At 53.0% G+C, this 20,017-nt stretch overlaps 3 protein-coding genes across 5 annotated transcripts; 1 reads left to right on the forward strand and 2 right to left on the reverse strand.

Moving 5' to 3' along the window:
* Positions 1-2,715: 2,715 nt before the first annotated feature.
* On the reverse strand, positions 2,716-7,681 carry ZBTB8B (zinc finger and BTB domain containing 8B). The gene is made up of 3 exons (XM_075721861.1): positions 6,717-7,681; positions 3,865-4,043; positions 2,716-3,528 (listed from the first exon to the last, which is right to left on the reverse strand). The coding sequence occupies exons 1-3, from the start codon at positions 7,660-7,662 to the stop codon at positions 3,211-3,213; spliced, it is 1,443 nt and encodes a 480-aa protein (XP_075577976.1). The 5' UTR covers positions 7,663-7,681; the 3' UTR covers positions 2,716-3,210.
* A 307-nt stretch (positions 7,682-7,988) lies between these two features.
* BSDC1 (BSD domain containing 1) lies at positions 7,989-15,308 on the forward strand. Of its 3 annotated transcripts, none has more exons than XM_075721880.1 (11): positions 7,989-8,026; positions 8,550-8,610; positions 9,344-9,472; positions 10,091-10,261; positions 10,381-10,435; positions 10,835-10,950; positions 11,337-11,405; positions 11,603-11,684; positions 11,875-12,414; positions 13,509-13,612; positions 14,199-15,308. In XM_075721880.1, exons 1-11 carry the CDS (start codon positions 8,016-8,018, stop codon positions 14,229-14,231), a joined length of 1,371 nt encoding a protein of 456 aa, XP_075577995.1. In that variant the 5' UTR covers positions 7,989-8,015; the 3' UTR covers positions 14,232-15,308. The 3 variants fall into 3 exon arrangements, with proteins under 3 accessions (XP_075577995.1, XP_075577996.1, XP_075577997.1); XM_075721881.1 differs by having other exon boundaries at positions 9,344-9,460; XM_075721882.1 differs by lacking the exons at positions 9,344-9,472; positions 10,091-10,261 and having other exon boundaries at positions 11,875-12,275; positions 12,312-12,414.
* A 1,297-nt stretch (positions 15,309-16,605) lies between these two features.
* Positions 16,606-18,513, reverse strand: TSSK3 (testis specific serine kinase 3). Its single transcript, XM_009479323.2, has 2 exons — positions 18,369-18,513; positions 16,606-17,267 (listed from the first exon to the last, which is right to left on the reverse strand). The coding sequence occupies exons 1-2, from the start codon at positions 18,511-18,513 to the stop codon at positions 16,606-16,608; spliced, it is 807 nt and encodes a 268-aa protein (XP_009477598.2).
* Between the last annotated feature and the right edge of the window lie 1,504 nt (positions 18,514-20,017).

Below are 20,017 nucleotides of genomic sequence, written 5' to 3' on the forward strand. Positions count from 1 at the left end.
ACGGCCTTTAAAAAACTTTGAGAAAGAGATTATATTAGAAATAACTTTCCTAAAAACATTATTTTTGATTCTTCATTAAGCACCATATGAATATTTTAAAACGGCTACATCATTTTCTCAAAGCTTGTAGAGGCTGGATCTACAATAAAAGATTTCAGGAAAAAACATCCAAAAACTAAGTGGAAAGCACAGCAAGCAGGTTTACATGAACATCTGGTCACAAGAATGTGGACAGACTACATCCTCTTTAACTACAAAGGCTGAAGGACTCCACTGAAAACAAAGCAGCACGCTATGACGGTTCAACAGGAAACATCGATTTTGGGGGTCACTTAATCCGGAATGGGAACGGCGTACCCCCCCCCTCCCCGCCCCCCTACCCAGCGTTACACACACCTTAGCACAGCTCCATTCTCTACGCACAAGACACACAAGAACAATCTCTAAGACCAAAGAAAGGTTGAAGTAAAATCGCTGAAGGTCTCTGCAGTCATTCCTGCAGCTCCTATTGCATCCAGACTTTCGCGAGAGGTTCGTTTTCCCCGCTCTGAATGTCCCCACGGTTTCAGAGTCGGCTAGCCCGCACCTCAGCACGGCTCAGCCGCGTGAGAAGCTAAATCTGACAGTGTAATTGTGGCGCACTAGCCAGAACCACGGTCAGCTGATATTCCATGTCTAGTGGCTTCTACCAGTATTTACAATAAGGTGGCATCTTCATGCTAGACTGACCAGAAATTGGGATGCCTGGTTACTAAATGTCATTTTGGATCCCTATTTACATTCTTACCCCACGTTCATTATTAGCGAGTTAGTCTCCCAGCACGCGCAGATAATCCGTGATTCTTTTTCAGGTGTTCTCACATGCAGAAGTCCACCCTACCTCAGATAAGCAGATACCAAAAAAATACCTTCTGATGTGTGATGGACTCAATAGAAGTAGAGCAGCAGTCCAAAAGACTAGCCCCGGTAGGCTGGAGGTGGCATTTTCAAATGTGCCGGCCAGATTTACAAGCCCGCGTTTTGCTCAGATTTTCGAAAGTGCTAAGGACCCAAAACCACAGCAGGATTTGCAAAGGAGCTCGGCTCCAAATCTGGCAGCTACATGAGTTGTCTCTTTGATGGTCTTAATTTAGATGACTAAAATAGGGGCTATAGAGCCCTGCATTTTTTAAAGATATTGTCCCGGTGAGATTTTTCTATGATGATGTGTGTCACTATGACAGTGTTCAGCTATTACAAACTCCAATTTACAGATGAGCTGGAACAGGGACTACTGAAAGCTTACGCAACTTAAGTTACAGAAAATAAACGTAGCACGTGATGCCAGTATCTTCTTGCAAAGGCAGCACTCATCGAGAACTTAGACCAGACCATTTCAAAACAAGCCTCTCTACCTTCTGCTGTTTGCAGGACTCACTAGTAAAGTGACTTGTTTGAGCAGCAGCCTGTTTCTTCTTTCCTCATCCTACCTGCTCTGGCAATGACTCCTAACTGCATTTCTGACATCAGAATCACCTCTCACAAGCGCATCACTCTAGGGCTGCCGTTCCACTGTAGGATGAAGCAGACAGAGAAGCTGAATTGGTTTTTTTTCAGTATGTAAAATAAAAGCACAAGTTATGCAAAAAAACCCACCTCGGTTAAATCAGAGGGCTCTTTGTTTTTTTAGGTTCCATCTAATGTTTGCCAAGTGTAAAGTCTTTACACTAAAAACCGCAAGAAGCGTTGTGAAGTGGGAGGAACTGCTCATTCTTTGGCAGCCATGTCTGTCTACAGGCTTCTGATCTAGCACTTACTCCAGCTAGAAAGGCTCGTACAATTTGCCTTTTCATGACACGCTTATGAACAACATAGCAAAGAAGCATTAACAGTCTCATTTCACAGTATATGTCAGTTTTGTCTCTTCGTTAGGAAGCAGTAGGTTAGCTTTCTGTTGGTGGTGCGTTTTCTTCTAAAGCTTCCCAGCTTGATTTTTGATAGCTTATATCAACCTGGTACTGGAAAGGTAAAAAAAAAATCTCACCTCCTTTGAAAGCCAACCTTTATCTATCCCAGCAAAGAAACATGAGGTCCACACTGAAGTTTTCAAAAAACCAAACAAAACAAAACAGTACTTGGATAAATTCACACAACAACATAAACCATGAGAAGGATCACCAAAGACTAAAAGAAAACATAGTAAAAGAGAAAGAAAAGGATTTGCATACAAAGAGGCTAGTAAAAATTTCTGAGATTTCCTACCCAATTGCTTCAAAAAGAGTATTCAGAGCTGTTTTATATGCATAGCTCAGATATTTATATTTAACTGCTCCTCAGCTACACCAGCTGTGAATCTGGCTATTTAATCTACCAGAATCAGAATTCCCAAGTAACCTGACTGACAGCTTTTAACTCCTACTGTAAAAAGCTGAAGAGAATTGGGCAGTTCGCTTAGTCTAAACTGAGAGACCAGGACACTAGACACCATAACGTGTGCTTATTATTTCTTAAGCCAAGACTACTAATGTCTAAATGACATTCAAGACACATCTGAAGATCTGTAGTCCGAGCTCTTGAGAGAGGAAGATGCAGTAAAAACAATTCAGAAAGAGAAGCTTGTTCCCTAAATACCTGCAATTAAGGGCACGTGAAATATATTTATTCTTACTGTCTATGCTTTCAGCAGCAGCATGTTTTTTCTTATCCTGGTTTGTCTGCCCTGGTTTCCAGGTCAAATCCAGTCTAAGCAAACACTTAAGGTTTACAATTTAGATAATACTGTCCTAATACAGAAGGATCACAACTTAGTTTAGAAAAGTCCAAGGTAATGGATGAAAACTACATTTCTTTCAATGTAATCTTCAGAGAGAAGATGGTGCCCCTTTCAGATCAGGGATTAAGGACCACGACAGCATTATTTGAAGAAACCTGTTATCAAAACAAAACAGAGATGTTCCACCTGCAAAATCAAAATTAGGAGGCAGAGACACCACTGGAAATTGCTCAAGTACAACCTCTGTGAACCCCAGACAGAAGATTCTTCACAGATTTCTGGTGCACAGCACTGAAAACTTAAAAGTATTAAAAATTCCAATTCTCCCCACTCTTCTATTAAAAAATGGACTAATAAAAACCGGCACAGTCTCACTAACTGGGCCAACACGCAGTTCTCTGTCGCAGACCGACCACTGTTGGGGACACACTTTAAGTGCTCCCACCCTCCTCTCTCTGCTACATAAGTGTTTCTCGGTCCGATAAGCTCCTGTGGATTTCCCGCTTGTCATCACCATCGGCATCGTCGTCATCAGCTGGATCGTTTTCCTCTCCAGACTCCACATAGATGGGCCAGTCGTTATCAGCATCGCCCTTCTCCTGGCCTTCCGATGAAGGTTCCATTAGGCTGAGGTTAATGGGCATCGAGTCCTCGTGGGTAGTGGTCACGCAGGTGCAGCTGTCGCACAAGCCAAAGCGTCGTAATCCTTGAGACAGGCTACTCGTGAATGTTCTCCTGCAACCTTTACAGATAATCGGCTTGTTTGAGCGATGCACCTGAAGTTAAAAACAAAACACTATGGTAAAAAAAGGCAATCTGCCTTCTTGCTTTAGCTCCTTCTGGAGCGCTGGTTTGCATATATTCCTAGAACAGAAAAACATCTACACTTAAGCTAAAGGGCAGATGATCCCATCACATCTCCAGTGAAAAGGATTTGGGGCTACATAAGCACTAATGAACTTCACTGAACTGTCGGTGGCTTAAACTTATTATTAGGAAAGTTTATCTCGCATTGGCAACAATAATTTTCTCCAACATACTTTGGGAAATACGATCGGGAAACGCCAAAAACTTTTAAAAATTCACTGATAGATACACTCTTTCAAACTTACACTTAAAGCATGACTCCGAAGGTGTTCCTGCCGAGTGAAACGTTTCCCACACGTCTCACAGGGGTAGGGTCTCTCACCTGTGTGAGAGCGAATGTGCCGTTTTAGTATTCCTTTCTGTTTAGCCGTGTAGGGACAGAACGGACATTTGTGAAGCTTGATTGGCACAACTAACACATCACCTTTTGAAAGAAAACACAGTGCATTAGATTAGGCAGTTCACCAATGTTAGCTATGTTGCCTTCTTATCCTCCTTGCTGTAAACCTGAGTCAAGATAACTGGCTTTCCCCTCCTCTTGTATTGTGCTTACCTGGAATTTCTGTAGGTTGTGCAGTTTCAGAAGACATTCGTGCAGCTGCAGATGATCAAGTCCCTTGAAAATCAGCTTGCCTATACTTACATAGCTGATACTCCAAGGGAGTTGGCTCACAACAGAAAAACAAATTAATTTTATTTTAAGAAGCCATTTAATTAAGTGCCAAAAATTTGCTTTTAGCGCAGTGGGGTCTCTGCACTATCTCAGCCGTAGAAAGTCTCCTTTTTTTTTTTTTTTTTTAAGATACCATTAGCGTTAAACAGCATTAGAAACTAAAATCTTTAACACAAATTACAGGTAGAAGTAGTGCAATGTTTCCCATATGCTTTTACAATGTGCATAAATTTAGATGTGGGGAACCCATCTAAAAATATGAATGCTTGTTTCTACTGCCATTCACTTTAGCCTTTCTTTTGGCCATAACAAGATGAAGGACTCCAGTACATTTGCTGATGATATTTTACTTCTCCTAAAATCAGACTACATGCACACAAGTAATATGTAATTTATGAAGTCAGATGCAAAAATAGAGAATTAAATTTGAAGATCACATTTTACTAAACATGGGTATTGCCAAGTTTTTCAGCCCAGATACGAGGTTCATTTCCAACATAAAGGTCGAGATGTTACACTAAAAGATTAGTTTTCCCTGTTTCAGGTCGTGGTTCAGGAAAGTGTTTGCATACCAAGCCTTGAGCTCTTTAACAATTACACCAAAGTAGGTGGGGCTGTAGAACATTCCTTGCACTAAGGTTTGTCCAAGCCAGTCTCAAAAAAAGGAGCGGCTAGTATTAACGTGTGGCTATCAAGGGAAATCCACCTCACCCAGTCTTGGACCTTCACGAGGTATTGCTAATCCCTGCTGGACATTTACAGCTCCATTTAAAAAAAAGAAAGCAGTTCTTAGACCTGCCTTGCTTCCAGGCTCTCTAGAGCCCGTTCACTCTCCAGCAGCTGTAAAGGGGAGCAGGATGACTGGAACAGATACGGACACTTGAAAGTAAGTGGCATTTATCTCATCTGTCAGCCTGAACGCGTGAGAGAACCACTCTTTTATCAGGACTTTGTATTTCTCATTCCTGGTGTCTTGTGAAAATGCTAAGATAGCAGGAGCACTAAAAGCTGCAAAGAGATTACTTCCATTCTGCTAAATGCTTACGCTGGTCAGTTTTAGCAAAGAAACGTAACTGAATGCAATGTTTGGGGTTTTTTTCCCCCACTCCTATTTAAAGAACATCTACTGTTAACATTTCTAGTATGTTGTCATAGCGCCTGATGTTATCTATCAAATTCTAGAAGCATTTCCCTTTTAATGATTAACAGTCTGAAGATTTTAAGAGGGAAAAAAGTAAGCAAAGTTTGTGTGTTAGATGCTCTTGCCTTGCTACATGTCAAAAACCATAGGCATGATCTGGTAACAGTACTCTGTTCTGATAACTTCAGTCTTTTGGTGACTGTAAGACTGGATATGTGATTTTATCCGATTCCTTATTTTAAAGCAGTGAGAGAATGTATTGGTTTTATTGGCTTTAAGATCACACATGCATGCTTGAGCTGGAAATGACATGAATGTAAGCTTGCTATCTAAAGTCAAATACTCAGTGAAAGATTTCCTGTCTGTTGCCCACACCATTATTGCATTTGTCACATCCTGAACGGCTATGGCACTTGCAGCATTTGTCAGAGCTGCATCCCATCTTTGTAAGGCAGTTTGGATGAGGCAAGTTGTGCACCAGTGTTACCGTATGCAGATAAAATGCCCAAATCCTTATTGTCTACTTCAGGAGAAACACATGCGGACATGACCTTCTTCTCCAGGTCCCCAACGCAGCTGCTAGGAGACATTCCTGCCAGGGTTAGACATCCCAACAGGCGCTGGGCTTGGGAAGGAGCGGAACCCCAGGTGACCAGCAGTTGAAAAGCGAGTCTGACTCGAGGTAAAAAGTTAAGTCTCGTCTTTACGCAATGCCACAGATTTTAAAGCCTTCAGTGCTCTTAAAGAATTTCTAGCTATCACTCAGTGTTGAGTAAAACTGCTTTCTGCCCTTCTGAAGTTCAAAGCAAGTAACAGCAAACAACTGTCATCCAGCAACCAATGCGCCGGCGGCAGCTCCAGTGGAATAAGCTACTTCTGGTCTGTCAGGTTCTACAGCAGATCCCTCTTGTGGCAGCTCAACTTATCCTTCCGATCGCTCTCTGTAACACTAATGTTATGAGAGGAAGGTTCTTGTTAAAAATTCTCCTGCCATTCAACAAGGTCCCAAATGAGACTGTTTATTAAGGCAGCGTCACCAACACCGAGCTCCAGGACCTGTTTCAAAGAGACTGTAAAAGCTGTGAGAAATACTTACCTCCCAAGCGCTGCACTGAATAAAGGAGTACAGCTTTCTTTTGAAGTCCAGAACAATAGTTTATTTTGCTACGGCATAATATTCAGCAATATATTCCTGAACAAGAACGAGAGTAACAAAGCAAGTCGCACAACTAAGCGGTTTCCTCCTCAATTATACAGACTACACCCCCCTGGAGTCCTCTCACCTGTGTCCTCACCATACCAGTCGCTGTGAATGTCCATCATGGAACTCATGGCTACCCCTGCATCCTCTGGCCTACCCTCAAAGCCCCGGACAAAGTGATGAACCACATCATCCTTCCTCTGAGCTGAGCTGTTGCGCAACAGGGCCTCTAGGAATTGTTTCATGTGATAGTTATTGCAGGCCAGGTCCATCGCCTGCCCGCCGTGCAGCCCCTCTTCCATCTGCTCGAGGGACAACGGAGTCGGATACTGCGGCAGCCGTTCGCCCACTTCTACCTCTACTTCATCCGAGTCAAACTCTACTTTGGGTTCCACCCCCTTGGGCAGCGAAGAATTGACGTCGCCTGGAGAGTCGCTGCTCACGGGGTCTCTGACCACGAGCTCCAGCGGATGGCAGCTGCTGCACTCGCCGCAGGGAGGGTCTCTCTGGCAATCCGAAATCCTCTCCTTTTCCTGCAGGGAAGAGACGGAGGCAGAGCACTGGCTCTTTGAGCTGTACGAGGGGCCCTCCCTCGCAGAACTAGCGCTCCCGCTATCAGCCTGATAGAAAGCGGCTTCTCTCTCTATTTTCCTGCAAATATCTAACGACGACCTTATGTACGTTTTGCAGAAGTTGACCACATCGGTCATCTGCAAATAGCTAGCCGCGGACATCACCTCAATAACGTTTTCCCCACAGAGATCTAGCTTCCCGGAATAAAGGAAATCTAGGATGATGGAGAAGGCCTCCGAGGTGACGATGTCCAGCGAGGCGGTGCTGTGGCGTCCGCTGTCTTGGATGTAGTGGATCAGCAGGGCTCGGAAATAGCCGCTGTTGGCGAACAAAATGTTTTTGTGCGCCTTGAAGATCCTCCCCTCCACGATGATGCTGCAGTCGCAGAAGAAGTCCCTCTTGCGCTGCTCGTTGAGCTCTCCCAAAAGCTTGGTGTAGTACGACTGCATCTCCATCGCTCCCGCCGCCCGCCGCCGCCCGGCACACCGTCAGGAGGGCTCCAGCGGGCCTCCCGCCGCCCGCCGCCGCCCGGCACACCGTCAGGAGGGCTCCCGCCGCCCCGCCGCCGCCGCCGCCTCCCCCCAGAGCCGCGGGGAACTTGTGGAGACCGGGAGCCGGCGGGGCCCAGGCGGCTCCTCCTTCCCGACACCGGGCGTCCCCCGCAGCCCGCCCCGCCCCGCGCCCGCCCGGCCGCCGTACCGCCTCCGGGAGGAGGGGCAGGAAGTGACGTCACGGCGAGTCACCGCCCGCGGGGGCGGGGCCTGCGGGGTGAGGGGTCGGTAAATATTGGTGACGTCAGGCCGCCAAGATGGCGGAGGGGTGAGCTGGGCTCCGCTGAGGGGGTGGTGGGGAACGGCTCGGGCCCAGGCCCGGGGTCCCGGGAGAGGGGCGGGCCCCGGGGGGGCGGCGTGGCGGGGAACGGCTCGGGCCCAGGCCCAGGCCCGGGCGGCAGCGGCAGGGGCAGGCCCCGGCCCCGGGGGGCGGTGCGGCGGGGAACGGGTCGGGCCCAGGCCCAGGGCCCCGGGGGGCGGCGCGGCAGGGAACGGGTCAGGCTCAGGCCCGGGACCCCGGGAGAGGGGTGGGCCCCGAGGGGCGGCGCGGCGCGGCAGGGAACGGGTCGGGCTCAGGTCCAGGGCGGTGGCGGCGGCAGGAGAGGGGCAGGCCCCGAGGGGCTGCGCGGCGGGGAACGGGTCGGGCTCAGGCCCAGGACCCCGGGAGAGGGGCAAGCCCCGGGGGGCGGTGCGGTGGGGCCCGGGCCGCCGGTCGGGTCGAGGCACGGGCGGGGTCGTAGCGGGGCCGGGGCGTGGGGTCAGAACTGCCTGACGCGCGTGTCCCGTGGCAGGGAGGACGCGGGCTGGTGGCGGAGCTGGCTGCAGCAGAGCTACCAGGCCGTCAAGGAGAAGGTAGGAGGCGCCGGGCCGGGCCTGCGGGGCGGCCCCGGGACCCGCTGCACAGGGGTCGGCAGGCTGAGGGAGCCGCGGCGCTGGCCGGCTCCCCGCGGGGGCTGCACTGCGCTTGCTGCGGGGCTGGCTGGGCCGTAGCTGCAGCAGCGGCTTTGTCTGCAGCGGCTCTGACACCTTCTGAGCCTCGTCTTAGCAAGTGCCTGTCGCCCAGCGAGGGCCTGCAGCAGTAGCGCAGCCCGTGACCCCAGGAAGGGGACCGATGGGTGCACGTAGAGGGAGTTGGGATGTGTGTGTTGTAACTCTGGGAGCCGGGCACCTGCCCGCTGGGATCTTATGGCTCAGGGGAGCAGCGTTGGGCTCCGATGATGTGAAAATCACCACCTGAGCGGGGAGGGCATGTGTTTGTAGCATCGCTTTCTGATGTGTAATTTCCTGCCTGTGACAGCATTGCTTATGTTAATTATACACAGAACTCCGAACAAGGCTTTTTCTAACCTGTATTTTTCCTATTTTAGCTTAAACTCCCCCCACTGTAACATGCTTTGGGTGTAGCTGTTTCCCGTTGTTGTTGTGGTTATTACAGTCTTACCCATTGCACGAGCTGGGGTAAGGGCTCAGCTGGGTTAAAAGCTCCTGCACTTTAATCTTTGTAACGTACCAGGTGTTCCCATAGTGACCGTGGCTTTGCTGGAGAGCAAAAAGATTGCACAATCTATCTGTCATCTTCTTACAGTCCACAGAAGCTTTGGAATTCATGAAACGAGACCTGGCTGAGTTTACTCAAGTTGTGCAGCATGACACAGCCTGCACTATTGCTGCTACGGCCAGTGTGGTCAAGGACAAGCTGGCAGTGAGTATAGGAGTAAGAGAGCAGGATTCTTGTCGTAGAAAGCAAAGTGGGGGGTGCATAGCCTCTGAGGACATGATCCTCTGAACAAACCCCAACATATGACCATGAGCTTTGGGTTTCAGACTTTCTCCCTGGTGCAGGTTTGGTGCTGTGCACTGCGTGGTATTTCCATGCTGTAGAGGTGGGAAACCTCTGGAGACGAGTGGAGACAAGTTCCCTGTGTGTTCCCTCTCCCGGTGTGCCATGTAGGTGGGATGCTGGCAGTGTGGCTGTAGTATGACATTGGATCTCTGCACGAGCTGTCAGCCTGAGCCCTGCACAGCTGCCGCTGTGGCAGTCCAACCCCCAAAAGTAGCCAGTCCCCAAACCTGGCTGTGTTCTTCCCCTCAAAGCCTAGGCTCAGTTCCTGACAAACGTATTACCAGGCCTGCCTGCCCTGCTGCCACCTGAGGCTAGTGCCTGCCACCACACCCTTCTCCTAGCCCAGAGCTGGCCACACAATTGCCTCTTTAGCACTTTCTGAAGGGAGAGACATCCTGCTTCCTTAAAGGAACCTGTCCAGAAAAGACTGAGACTTGTCCTGCTGCTGCAGGTACTGCTACTTACACTGTGCTGCCTTTTCTTTTCAAGAGGACAGAAGGCTCCTCAGGTGCGACTGAAAAGGTGAGGAAGGGGCTCTCTGACTTCCTGGGGGTCATCTCGGACACATTTGCTCCCTCACCGGATAAGACCATTGACTGCGATGTCATAACATTGATGGCAACGCCCACAGGTACCACAGAGCCCTATGACAGCGCCAAGGTGAGTGTCCCGTTCCCGGAGCTTCTCTCTGGGATGTGGAGTCCCGGGCCCTGTGCTCTTGGGGCTCTGCTGCTGCCCCTCTTCTGACAGCTCTGCCCTGTGCATCTTTCCTCCTCCAGGCTCGCCTCTACAGCCTCCAGTCAGACCCAGCCACCTACTGCAATGAACCTGATGGTACGGGGGGGCTTGGCAGCACTGCCAAGTCAAGCGAGCCCTTGCGTGGGGTCTGTGGGGCATCCTGAATTGCCCAGAGCCTTTCGTCAGCGGGCCTGCTGGCTTGGCTGTAGACGGGGTCACCATTTATGGAGAGCAGATCTGTCTGTTGTGTTGGGGACTAGCTCAGGCTGGGAGTTTGCTGGGTCAGTTTAAACTGCCGCTACAGTTGGCGCTATGTGGCCTTGCGCTGACAGAGGACCCGTGACGTGGGGTGGGCTCGGAGACCTTTGTCTCTCTCCTTTGCCCCTTGCTCACCCCAGCTGATCTGGTCCATAGTATTTTTCCAATGAAACTTCCCAAAACTGTTCCTGCCCTGTTTGTGCCAAAGACTGTTATCTCTGCGCTTGTCCTGTACAGGCCCTGCTGAGCTCCTTGAGGCCTGGCTCTCTCAGTTTAACCTAGAGGAGAAGAAAGGGGAGATCGCGGAGCTGCTGGCAGCCAGCCCTTCCATTCGGGCTCTCTACACCAAAATGGTAAGGCCCTGCCCGGCTCCTGTAGTGGGCAAGTTCTGACTTGGGATATGGTACGGGGAAGCCCTGAGCTGCTCGGGCCCTGGAGTTGGTGGTAGAAAGGTCTGTGGTTACATGGTAAACTGCCACAGGGATATTAGGCAGCATGTTATATTCTTCTTCCCTGCTTGTTTGTCACGGGCCTGGAACGGTTCCTCTGTAGCTGCCTGATGCGTGTCTGAGCATCTGCCGGGGCGTACCTGAGGCTTGGTCCCAACTCTGTGCACCTGAAAACGCAGGTGCCTTGCGCAGGTTATGAGGGTAGCAGGGCTTGGGAGGAGAGGGGAGCAACACAGCAACCGCAGCCCTCCCTCGGAAGTGACTCATGGTGTTTCCCGTGTCACTCCCAGGTCCCAGCGGCTGTCTCCCATTCTGAATTCTGGCAGCGCTACTTCTATAAAGTGCATCGCCTGGAGCAGGTAGGTCAGGAGGCAGGTGTCTCCCCCAGTGGGCAGGCACGCCAGCCAAGGGGCAGACCAGGGGCAGAAGATCCTTTTCCTGGAAAAGCAGGGATCTGGACTGCCTTGTTTGTGTCCTTGTTGGCACTGACGCTGAAATGCCTGGGGGAAGAAAGGACTGGGGATGTGAGTCATTGCTGACACTGAATTCCCTGCAGGATGAAGCCCGGAGGGAGGCTCTGAAGCAGCGAGCGGAGCAGAGCATTCACCAAGAGGAGCCGGGCTGGGAAGAGGATGAAGGTGGGTCAGGTGGTTGGGGATCTGTGGGAGGGCTCGTGCAGACCTTGGCAGGTCTCGGTTAGAGGGGGTGGTGGCTCCTCCTTGCTCCCACAAATTCAGCTCCCAGCCCAGCTGCAGCCAACCCTGCTGCACTGTCAGCTGCTGCTGCGCTTGCTGAAATGTCTCTCGCTTCTCTTCTGCCTTCCTACAGAGGAGTTCTTGGGGATGTCACCCCTGCCTTGTGCAAACGTGAAATTTCCAGAAGCAGCAGAGAAAGAATCTGCCCCTGCAGCCCTGGAGGGAAGCCACCCCACTGCTCACAAGGGACCCTCAGAGGAAAGCTGGGCCGTCCTCCCTCCGGAGCCGGCCCCAGCAGAGGGGAGCCCCTCTGAGAGCAGTGAGAGCATCTCCCTTGTGACTCAGATTGCAAACCCTGCCTCTGTGCCCGCTGCGCAGCTACAGACTGGAGCACGACCAGCTGGGACCGGAGACCTCTCTCAGAGGCTGCTGGAGGCCACCTCAGAAAAGCAGAGCTCCCTGCCAAAGCCCCCAGAACCTGCTCATCTTTCTGCACCTGCCCGGGAGTCAGCAGCATCCTCAGAGCAACCGGCTGTTACAGAGCTCAAAGAGGCAGAAAGCAAAGCCCAGGGCAGGACAGAGACTCTGAAAGAGGAAGGACCAACAGATCTACGAGTCTTTGAGCTGAACTCGGATAGCGGGAAATCCACTCCCTCCAACAATGGCAAGAAAGGTGCGTATGTGGGGCCAGCACAGGGCCTGGAAACCTGCTGGGGGTGGCAGCTTGTGGGGACAGGGCTCTGATTTTGTGATGATGTGGGAGGAGAAAAGGGATTTTGCCAAAATCACCCAGGAAGGTTAAATCCAAAGACTGTCTAACGGCCAAAACTAGAGTGGAAACAAATCCTTATGCCATTGGGCCAGGGTCAAGTTGGTCACATTAGATGGTGATGGTCTGCTCTCGGCAGGTGGCTGGGCCAGTGCCGCAGCTGGCTCTGGCCTGAGCCCTCTCCTCAGCCCCGTTCCTGGTGCTGCCTCAGGAGAATGGCGGGTGGGACTCCTCCAGGCCCGTGAGGAGGGACGTGTCGCAGCTCTCGCTGACGCTAGTTACAAACCTTTTGTTGCAGGGGATTCTGCCTTCAGCAGAGCCTGCTGCAGGTCTCCCAGAATAATGGTTATGTTGGTTATAGGATTATAAAGCCACTGGAAGTAACCCAAGATCCAGCAAGGTGGCCAAGTATCGTGAACTGGGTCTGTGAGCAGAATGGAATTAGACAAGAAATCAAAAGTCCGTCAGCTGAACAGGGTAGATGTTTGGTCCCTGGCCTGCCGGATGCCAGGGCAAGGCTGTAGGCTGTGTAGGGAACGTGGTGTTTCCTTCCCTCTTTGTGTCACCCCTGGGAGCGTCCCTGCTGCTCCTCTGCCCCGGGAGGTGGTTCATTCTATTTGGGAGTATGACAGTCCCTATATCTAAGTTTCTCCTGTCATTCCTTATCTGTTGTGTTTTCTGTGTGACTGAAGTGTGACACATCCTAGTTCTCCCAGGCCAGAGGAGAACATGTTTCAGCATTCACCTCTCCCACTTGTTCTGAACCAGCCCTTGCTGCGAGGGAACTGCAGTTCAGCCCATCCTGTCTCTGCTGGCGAGCTGACAGCCTGCTCCTGGGGATGGGGGAGGCTTTCTCTCCTCGGGCAGGCTGCGGTAGAGCTGAGCCTCATGATATGCCAGGGCTTTGTGGGCCTGCTTGGGCAGCTGTGTGCTTTGGCCAGAGTGCCTGGAGAGCACGTGCAGCTCTGATGGCTCAGTCGGGGTGTTTGTGGTTACAGGCTCCAGCACTGATATCAGCGAGGACTGGGAAAAGGACTTTGATTTGGACATGACTGAAGAGGAGGTGCAGCTGGCACTCTCGAAGGTGGAAGTGTCTGGGGAGGTGAGTCGAGGGGAGGTGTTCACTCAAACAGGCAAGAAGATTGCTCCCAGAAACCACCAGCAACTCCTTGGGGTGATGCTGCATGAGCTCTGCCGTTGCTGGGTGCTTCCCCTGGGAGGTGGGGAGAGACTGCAGCGCCTCAGCAAGAGGGCAAATCCCTGGGCTTGAGCTGCGCTTCCAGCCCCTGTGCTGGAGCCCAGGCTGTGCAGAACGGTTCAGCGTGATGTGGGTGCTGCTGGCCTGGAAGGGCAGCGCTGCAGCAGGCAGCTGCCTGCCTGGAGAGCTCGTGGGAGGCTTCTCAGAGGTGCGACTTGCTAAGCCTGTGTCCTCAGAGGGCTTGGGATCTCGCCGTGGGAGTCATGGGTGTTAGCTGGAGCAGAGAGTGGCTGTTTGGACGTGCTTAAAGAGGGATGAGTGTGCAAGTTCCCCAAGGTGAACAGAGCAAGCAAATCCCTGTTGCAAGGGTGTGGGAGTGTGAGGTTATGTCAGGCTTTGTGCTGACTCAGGTGCCCCGGGCAGGAGGATCTGTTGACGGATGGCTGTTGAGTTACAGAAACAAACTGAGGGATATTGCTCTTGTTTGCAGCTGGAGGATGAAGAGTGGGAAGACTGGGAATAAAGCATCTGCTTCCAGTGTGTGTCACAGGCTCATTTCCACCACCGAATGTGAATTAAATCACGGGCTGGCTGTTCCTTTGTGTGTAACTGTGCTGCAGATTGCAGTTCCAGGCTGGAGGAGTTTCATTCCTGCTAAATCCTGTGGGCAACTCAAGTGACCCCTTCAGACCTGGAAGAGGAGGATGCAGGAGCTCACTCGTACACTTAGCTGCTAGGGAGCTCATCTTCTCAGTAGGTCCTAGAGACTGTCCAAGCCAAAACTGACTGCCCCGAAAGCGTTGGGTAGAGGCGGATGTGACGCAGTGAGGGGTCCGCGGGGTGAGCTGGGCACTTGGACACCTGGCAGGATTGCTTGGTGCCGCCGGACTGCCAGCTGGCTGATTGCTTGTGTGCGCGCGCGTGATCTACGGTACGGCAGTTCGGAGGCTCTTGGACGCAAGCTGCACCTGCTCGCTCGCTGCTCTGTGCTGCTGGCCGAGCCGTTCCGGGAGGAAGCCCCCATGCAGGGAGTGGATGGGGACTGGAGATGCTGCTGTAGGAGCCCCTTCTGCCGTGGCACTCATCGCTGCAAAGAAAGGCAGTTGGCTTGTGGCTTTGACCTGAAGCTGGGCTGTGCTGGAAGGAGCCAAACTTCCTACCAAACCCTGAGCTTCTGCCTGGCTTTTCGTCTTAGAAGCTTTTTCTAATGGCAACTCCAGTTTCCTACTGCAAGAGCAGCAGCTCCTCTAAGAGCCAAGGCCTGCTGCTTCCCCCTTTGCAGCTGCACCATCTTCCTCCACTGGGTTTTGTGTACTTCGAGTTAAATTCTCCAAGCAAAGTATTTGTGGCTTGTTCTTACTTGAGCCCTCCTGGGCAGGCAACGATTTGGGTCACCCTGGGAGCAGAACCCCTTCCTTGTGGTGCCCAGTTCAGCCTTTGCGAAGCCCCAGGCCGGCCCACGGACCACTTCAACCTCCCTCTGCCTTGGCACCGAGGCCCGGCCTGGCCCTCTCCCAGCCTGGGGGGAGGCAGAAGCGCCGGGGCGCGGGTGGTGCCAGTCGCCTGAGGCCGTGTCTGTCCGCTCCTCTGGCTCCCTTCGTGTCCCACCCGCACCAGGCCCCGCAGCCAGCGGGGTCACGAGTTTTGCTGTGCTCACGTGGGTTCCTTCCCTGAAGCCCCCTGTGACTGCTTGCAATGCTTCCTTCGGACCCGAGGCCTCTCTTTTTGGGGCAGTTCCCTTCTAATGTCACGAGATGTTCCTCAGTGGATGTTGCTAATACACAGTTACCCTAAGGGGACAGAGCCCTCGCTGCTGTCTCTGGCCTTTCGGGTGGTGGTTTTATACATCCTACCATTGTCCTTCTGCCCCTTCCAGGGCTTCTTCATCAGAGCTGTGGGTTTCCTTCTGGTTTTGGATAGCGTTCACCTAGCTGCACTTGGAAGAGTTGGTTTTTTTGTTTTGGTGGGGTTCCTCCCCACCCCTGCCCTTTGGGGAGATTCTCAAACGCAGCTGCCCACACAGCAGGGTTGGTGGCAGTGGTGACTTCAGGCTCTTACACGAGAGCGTGTCTGTCCCGCAAAACCTGCAAGGGCTGGGGACTGAGCTGCAACTCACCTACCCCTTGGTGTGCGGTGGGCCTGGCAGAGCCTCTGAAATGTGCTGCAGCCTCACCCTGTCCTGGGCTCAAATTTAGCAGGAGCAGGAAAACCTGTTGGGTAGGTGACATCAGTGGGGGTGTCGGGGTGGGAGCTCGGGGCTGCGTTCCCTCGGGGTTTGAGAAGTCGTGGCTGGATCCCTGGGCCTGCGGCCGGTGCAGCGCTCTCATCTGTGTCACTTTTTTTTTTTTTTTTCTTTAGTCAAATTAACCATTTGGTTGGTTGTGCAATATTCTCTGTTCTGAACTATTCTGCATCTCCCTGAGCCTTTTCTAGCTGGGGTGAAAACCAGGAACAATTCTAACAGCTGGTAGTTTTGTAACGATGACTTTCTCCAAACCTTTTACAGACTTGCAGTTAACAGCAATTAAAGGAATTCTACAGAGTCTCTGCCTGTGTCGGGTGTTCTCATTTCCTTTGCCTGCGGGCTGGGGACGGCTGCCTTTAAATTTCCATTTCCTCCCACCCGCCTCAGGGGAGGTTTGCTTAACTGGGGAAGGTGGCCCGGCACTGCCCAAGGCCGCTCGGAGCTCCTGTCTGCCCCGTTCCCCACCGCTGACGGCCGAGGGCTTTCGAGTGAGCCGATAAAAACGCCCAAGTATGAACCAGGCCTTGTCTCTGCCAGCCAGAGGCCTGGCAGACCACCTGTGAGGCTGGATAGACGGGAAACACTGACCTCCAAATTTATCATCATTTTAGAAACAATATGTTCCATTTGGGGAGAGCGGGGCGAGCCCTTCTCAGGGGTTAGTCAGCCACGGGTGCCTGCTGACCCCCTCGATGGATGGTCTCAGGGTCATGTCCGGTTCCAGGAGCATTTTCAGGAGGTTCTGGCACTCCTTGGAGATTCCCAGATGCCCAGGGACGGGGACACCTTTCTGCTGCTGGTGCAGCATCTTGGGGATGTCGGTGTCGTCAAAAGGCAGGCGGGCACAGAGCAGGATGTAGAGGATGACACCCATGCTCCAGACATCGCCTTTGCGGCTGTCGTGGGGCATGCCCTGCAGCACCTCGGGTGCTGCGTAGGCCGTGCTGCCGCAGAAGGTCCAGCTCAGCTCCCGGCTGTCCTTGGGGAGCAGTTTGGCAAAGCCAAAATCTGTCAGCTTCAAGGTGTGGCCCTGCAGCAGGGTGTTCTCACACTTGAGGTCGCGGTGGGCCACCCCGCAGTCGTGGCAGTACTGGATGGCATCGACCAGCTGGCGGAAGAGCTCCCTGGCGCGGGGCTCGGGCAGGGGACCGGCGTGGAGCACGTAGTCAAAGATGTCCCCGTCCTCCGCCAGCTCCATCACAAGGCAGATCTTCCCTTCTGCAGACTCCAGCATCTCGTGCACGCGGATAATGTTCCTGTGGTCCAAGTGCGTGACGATCTGGAGCTCTCGGGGCAGGAATTTCTGAATAAACTCTGCCAAGAGAGGAGGAGGGTTTTGCTCATGGGGACGTCCCTGAGCTGCTGGCTCTGGGCACCCCTCTAGGACTCGGCAGAGGGGATGGGTAGAATCACAGAATCATCGAATTGTTTGGGTTGGAAAAGATCTTTAAGATCATCCAGTCCAACCACAAACCGAACACTACCAAGTCTATCACTAAACCAATTAAGGGGAGAGTCATAATTTCATGTTTCCTGGCTTGGTGGCTGGACTAGTTTTCAGTGAAAGTAAAACTAGAATAGAATCATTAAGGTTGCAAAGGAGCTCTAAGATCATCAGTCCAACCATCAACCCAACACCCCCATGCCCACTAAACCATGTCCCAAAGTGCCACCTCTGCCCGTTTTTTGAACCCCTCCAGGGATGGGGACTCCATCACCTCTCTGGGCAGCCTGTTCCAATGCTTGACTACCCTTTCCGTGAAGAAATTTCTCCTAATATCCAATCTAAACCTCCCCTGGCGCAGCTTGAGCCCATTTTCTCTTGTCCTATCGCCAACTACTTGGGAGAAGAGACCAACACCCCCCTCACTGCACCCTCCTGTCAGGAGCTGTAGGGTGATCAGGTCTCCCCTCAGCCTCCTCTTCTCCAGGCTGAACACCCCCAGCTCCCTCAGCCGCTCCTCACAAGACTCCAGACCCTTCCCCAGCTCCGTTGCCCTTCTCTGGCCACGCTCCAGCCCCTCAGTGTCCTTCTTGTAGCGAGGGGCCCAAAACTGCACACAGTATTTGAGGTGCGGCCTCCCCAGTGCCGAGCACAGGGGGACGATCAAAAGGGGTGGAGGGAAGGAGGGTCGTTCCTGGGGTGCCTTAGGCCTGGCACCGTTCCCCCAGGGATGCTCGTCGAGGGGGGAACTGGGCTCCGCCGGCGCTTTGCCATCTGTGCGGTTGGAGGGGCGGCCACCTAACCACGTCCTAATCCTTGGGCCGAGGTCTCCAGACAATTCTGCTGGATTCCCCCCCGCCCCAGTCTGCTCTCAGGTGGCGAGTTTGGGAAACCAGTTTTCTGCTGCGAATTAAAAGCCTCCAGGGAGGGGCAGTGCCTCAGCCTGGAGCTCTTTCGGGGTCAAATCTTACCTTCTGGGCCTTCCTTCCTATCGATTATTTTAATTGCCACCTTCTTCTGGTGCTTTTGGGAAAAAGCCTCCTTCACTTTGGAGTACGTCCCCACCCCAATGGTCCTGCCGAGCTGGTAGCCATTGGCAAGCAAAAACCCCTCCATGTGGGCTGGGACCCTTCGCTCCCTCAGTTTGTCCAGCTGTGACTCTGCAACAGCATCTCAGCGCCCGGGAGCACCCGCAGCACCCCGGGGTGGCACAGAGGGACCTTTTAAAACCCGAGGGTGCTATTGTGATGCAGCCGACGCTGCGTCAGTCGGGTGTCGGGCGCGCAGCGAGGCAGGGGACAGGCTGGAAGGCCCTTTTGGTGAGTGGGGGCTCTCCCCCAAGGTGGGCAGTGTGGACGTTACGGGGCTGGCTGGGGTCACCCCATCTTCCCCCTGTGCTTTTGCTACTGCTGGGGGGCCCGTGCTCGCCTGGCTCACCCACCCGCTCCTCTCCGGTCAGACACGTCCAGGGCCCGGACATGAGCTCCCCGCGGGCACCGCAGGTTCGGAGGTTCCCCATCGAGGCAGGCGACTGTCCCAGCTCGGCTGTGCCCCCCGAAACGCAGGAGCCGGTAGGCGCTGAGCAGTCTGTGGGAAGGTAAGGGGAGCCAGGACACCCTGTGGGGTGCAGGGTCTGGCCCTGGCACAGCCACGCCATGTCCCAGCCACACAGACCAGGTCCCTGCTCCAGCAAACGCAGCTTGTTTTGCTCCCAAAACTATCAGCTGATGGCTTGAACCCCTCCTTGCCCTGGGACAAGGCAGGTTAGCTCCCTGCCTGCCTGCCTGCTGCTGCTGGCAGGCTTTATCGTGGCAGGCAGCGTCCTGTGTGCCATGCCGTGCCGTGCCGTGCCGTGCCGTGCCGCTGGGCTCACCCCGCTCTCTCCCCGCAGGCAGCTGCGGCGATGCCCCGGCAGCCACTGCCTGACGCTGCCCAACATCCCCATTGACGTGTTCATCGCCATGGGAGGGAGCGGCAGGCCTCGCACCACCTAATGTCCCCTGCGCCCGTGCCGCGGCCAGCCCCGGAGCTGTGGAGCTGCCAAGGACACAGATTGGTGACAGACTTTGTAATAAAAGGATGTCTTAGGGTGTTTCTGTGCTTAAAACCTCCATGTGGTGTGTCGGCCATGGAGGGTCATGGGGCGAGAGGGGACACGAGGGGATGGGACATGAGGGATGGGGCACAAGGGGGTGGGAGACAAGGGAGGGAGTGTGAGGGATGTGACACGAGGAGATCACAGAATCATAGAATCATTTAGGTTGGAAAAGACCTTTAAGATCATCCAGTCCAACCATTAACCTAACACTGCCAAGTCCACCGTAAACCGATGAAGGGGACAGTCATAATTAATTTCATGTTTCCTGGCTTGGTGGCTGGATTAGTTTTCAGTGAAAGTAAAACTAGAATAAAATCACTAAGGTTGGAAAGGATCTCCAAGATCATCAGTCCAACCATCAACCCAACACCACCGTGCCCACTAAACCATGTCCCAAAGTGCCACGTCTGCCCGTTTTTTGAACCCCTCCAGGGATGGTGACTTCCCCGCCTCTCTGGGCAGCCTGTTCCAATGCTTGACCACCCTTTCAATAATGACATTTCTCCTAATATCCAATCTAAA

Source organism: Pelecanus crispus, chromosome 16, assembly GCF_030463565.1.
Source record: "Pelecanus crispus isolate bPelCri1 chromosome 16, bPelCri1.pri, whole genome shotgun sequence".
NCBI lineage: Eukaryota > Metazoa > Chordata > Aves > Pelecaniformes > Pelecanidae > Pelecanus > Pelecanus crispus.

What these genes read in the sequence shown, in the direction of transcription:
- ZBTB8B (XM_075721861.1), bottom strand. Translation starts at nt 7,662, where the DNA reads ATGGAGATGCAGTCGTACTACACCAAGCTTTTGGGAGAGCTCAACGAG. An exon ending in CTGGTATGGTGAGGACACAG is followed by an intron (nt 4,044 to 6,716) that starts GTGAGAGGACTC and finishes TTCTTTCAAAAG; the next exon opens with GTGATGTGTTAGTTGTGCCA. An exon ending in TTCGGAGTCATGCTTTAAGT is followed by an intron (nt 3,529 to 3,864) that starts GTAAGTTTGAAA and finishes TTTTAACTTCAG; the next exon opens with GTGCATCGCTCAAACAAGCC.
- BSDC1 (XM_075721880.1), top strand. An exon ending in CTACTGCAATGAACCTGATG is followed by an intron (nt 10,436 to 10,834) that starts GTACGGGGGGGC and finishes TGTCCTGTACAG; the next exon opens with GCCCTGCTGAGCTCCTTGAG. An exon ending in GGGCTCTCTACACCAAAATG is followed by an intron (nt 10,951 to 11,336) that starts GTAAGGCCCTGC and finishes TGTCACTCCCAG; the next exon opens with GTCCCAGCGGCTGTCTCCCA.
- TSSK3 (XM_009479323.2), bottom strand. Translation starts at nt 18,513, where the DNA reads ATGGAGGGGTTTTTGCTTGCCAATGGCTACCAGCTCGGCAGGACCATT. An exon ending in TAGGAAGGAAGGCCCAGAAG is followed by an intron (nt 17,268 to 18,368) that starts GTAAGATTTGAC and finishes CTCTCTTGGCAG; the next exon opens with AGTTTATTCAGAAATTCCTG.